The sequence below is a fragment of the Alligator sinensis genome, unplaced genomic scaffold, assembly GCF_000455745.1.
Source record: "Alligator sinensis unplaced genomic scaffold, ASM45574v1 scaffold156_1, whole genome shotgun sequence".
Taxonomy (NCBI): domain Eukaryota; kingdom Metazoa; phylum Chordata; order Crocodylia; family Alligatoridae; genus Alligator; species Alligator sinensis.
This window is the reverse complement of record NW_005841844.1, coordinates 33599-36852: the sequence shown is the minus strand read 5'-3', so window position 1 is coordinate 36852 and position 3254 is coordinate 33599. Positions and strand designations below refer to the sequence as shown.

General features: G+C 42.4%; 1 protein-coding gene across 11 annotated transcripts in view; it reads left to right on the top strand.

Annotated features, from left to right (window-relative positions):
- The window catches only part of SLC4A9 (solute carrier family 4 member 9), a 75280-nt gene that overhangs the window by 52028 nt on the left and 19998 nt on the right, over window positions 1-3254 (top strand). Inside the window, exon 16 of one of the 11 annotated variants that reach the window (XM_025205841.1) lies at window positions 1311-3248. The exons of the other annotated variants lie outside the window; for them this stretch is intronic. Coding sequence (XP_025061626.1) covers window positions 1311-1544 — 234 coding nt within the window. The 3' untranslated portion in view covers window positions 1545-3248. Of the gene's footprint in view, window positions 1-1310; window positions 3249-3254 lie in introns of those variants that run through there. 11 annotated transcript variants of the gene reach the window in all.

Below are 3254 nucleotides of genomic sequence, written 5' to 3'. Positions count from 1 at the left end.
AAGATGCAGTCCCATTCCTTCCTCTTTGCAGCATTGTCCTACAACTGCCATCTTGTCAGTCCCAACTTCCCGCTTTCTTATAAAGGCTAGATAGAAATGCCCAGGTAGATTTGGGGAAGAGAAGGAGAAAGTGACCAGAGGTGCTATGAAAAGCCTTCAGATACCTCAACACACAACAGTGTCCCCACCAGGACCAAAGGAATTTGCATTTGTGAGGAATCTGGCAAATGCAAGTGCTGAGTCCTCTTCACTGTGGTCCGGGGTCAGAGTGTGTTTGCTGAACTTTCAGTATTGTCTGTGTTGACCCCATTCCAGATGGAGTATGCATCTTATGCATGCAAGGTCAGAATTTCTGAACAGTGAGATGGAGCCACATTGTGTCTGCTTGGTTCTTCTAGGTGTTGACTTGTAGGGCAGTTAGTTCTAGTTAAGATTCATTCCCTGAGAAAATCCTTTTCTGTCTCCATTTTTGTTAAAGAATCTCTCATAGTTTTGTTTCCTTGCCCTGCCCACCTCCTCTGTTTGGGTAACTTTCTCACACAGTGGCTGTCTACAGTGTGGATTATTCCCCTCAGTTGCTCTTTCTCAAGGTGCTTCTCAACCTTCCAGCTGTATTCTACCCAGACCTTTCTTTTTAACCTTCTGTTGTAGGCTAGGCCACCATCAGGATTAGTTATCTGGGAGACATTGGCTGTCCACCTTGCTCTGCCCCCATCTCCTATGGGGGCAGGGGAGCCGTAGGAAGAGCAACCCCTGTCGCATCCCCTGGCTGTGTAGCACACTTCTGCATGCTGTTGCAGTGATTTTATAAGCACTCTGATGAGGGACGGGCACAGTAGGTGGTTGCATGTTTGTCTGTGGTCTAAAGCATTCCACATTTTATGTGCTTCACATCAGACTGGAATTTGGAACACTTCAAATGTAAGCTTGTTAAAGGCCACAGAGGTTACCAGGTTTCTATCTGTATCATGGCCTTAAGATGGCAGTCCTTCAGACAAAGAATGGCCACTCACTAGTCAACAACAACCTATCGATTATCTTCTAAGAAAGAAACCCAGTTTCTCTCAAAGGAAGCCAACAACTTCTTTGTCCAACAACTATCCTACACCGTCACCAATGCAACATGTTTAACAGAAAGTTGGGCATCAACCAAAAGAGACCAGAACCATCCCTGAATCCTCTATTTTTGGTACTGTGTATCCCTGATTTCCCAGGCTTGGCCTGGAAGAGACATTGATAAGTGAGCACTAGAAGTTATTTCTTCTGTGTACCCAGTCTCATACCCACCTTGTTTTTCTGTCTGCCTTCAGGAATTATTCGCACATAAAACAATTGAAAGGCAATGCAGCTGCCTTGCTTTGCCTAGAAGTTCCAGAGAAGATCTCTCTGGAATTCAGAAAAAGAGGTTTCTACTGATGATGTTTTCTTATTCTGAAGAAAAAGGAGGCATATTTGTTTTGCCCTCACATCTGTATGCCACTTCAGATTCAGGATGGCAACACTTACTTCAACATGCATTTTTACAGGCTCAAGATAATTTGTGACTCTCACTTTGGAAGATGCACACTTCTATATTGCAACCTGGCTCAGTGTTTTTATTTTCCATTAGGGCCCAACTATTAATCAGTTCCTCCAGTTTCTCTCTGAGCAGCACACAGAGTCTTCATAAAATGCATGCATGTAGTAGTACGGAGACAAGGCATTCGTGGCAATCTGTATCTAGATGATTGGCTTAGTAGAGGTTGGTCTCATCAAGATGGTTCCACAGCCCTAAATGCTGTCCTTGACCGGTTCAGAGAGTTGGGCTTGATAATAGACAATACAAAAATATTGCCCAATTATTTACTGACAGTAGACTTAAAGGAACTCTGATAAAACTAGATGGACAAAGGCTTGCCTGTCAAAGGCAGACATTTCAGCTTATCAAGACTAGCATCTCCAAAGGCAAGACAAATCCATAAATCACAATGGGAACCTCTCTCAGATATATCAGGCATATAAGCCATATTGTCAGTTTGCAAGTACATAACTAGACTTCAACTACACATATTACACAACTGGCTGAAGTCAGCATAGTTCTCTGAGACATCAAATGGACATGCATTTTAGAGTCCTAGCTGCTATCTGGTTTTTGCAAAGTGTTTGGAAAGTAATCTGCTCCACTTTATTTGTAAAAGCACTGATTATGGCACCCCTGAAACATGATGGGGACTCATCTTTACCATCTCCAAAAATAGGGGACTTGGTCCTCAATGGAGGTAACACTCCATGCAAACTTCTTGGAAGTCAGGAAATCAAATAAGTTTACAAAGCCTTCCTGGTGACTGTAAAGACCTCTACCAGACAGATCATAATAGACAACATGCTTGGGTTGTAGAATATAAACAAACAGGGAGATGCCTATTACTCACCCCTATGTCAAGAGGCATTCAAACTACAAACATGGTGTTAACTGTCTGGGGTAACCCCAATTCCTCTTCCATATCCCGGGTGCAACCATTTGGAAGATTTTCTCAACAAACAATCTGTCACGAATCCTAAATGGTCTCTGGAGAACTCTGTCCATAGATTGTATTTCACCAATGGGAAGACCTTCTTATAGATTTGTTCACTGCAAAAATAATTTTCCTTATGACTACTGAACCAAAATGTAAATTGGTTCAGATAGACTTGAACTTTTTTTTTTTCCCCAGATTTTTGGCAAACATATCTTCTTCGAAGATCAAATCAGTTTCTGAAATCACTCCCAGACTGTCCAGACACAGTAGCTCAGAACCATGATCATGTATTTTTTGCTGACTTGAAATTAGTGTTGGCTGGTTAAGTGCTATTGACAAAAACTATTTACTACTGGCTTGGGGTCCTGGGTATAAGTGAAAACTGTACTGGGAGCCTAGATAAAAAGGGGCCAGTTGATCTCTCAAGATGTGATTTGCATTAGGTGAAACCAGAGAAGCTGGATTGGCTGGAAGCTGAGAAATTATTTGACAAGGGCAGTCCAGGATATAGGAGGACCTAGTACTGACCAATATTGGATCAGGAGGGGAGATCTGACCAGCAGAGGATCGGTTACCTTATCCATTAATTTGAGTTGAGTTGCGCTTGTGCTTTAGTTGATCCAGACTTTACCAGAAATAGACTCTGTGAAAGACCCAGAGATTGGAGTGAAGAGCAGATCATATAGGTGATTCTTGATAGTTGAACAGTGATTCACAAGTATGTCATCTGGGTGAGTAAAGGACCAGGGTGTAGGG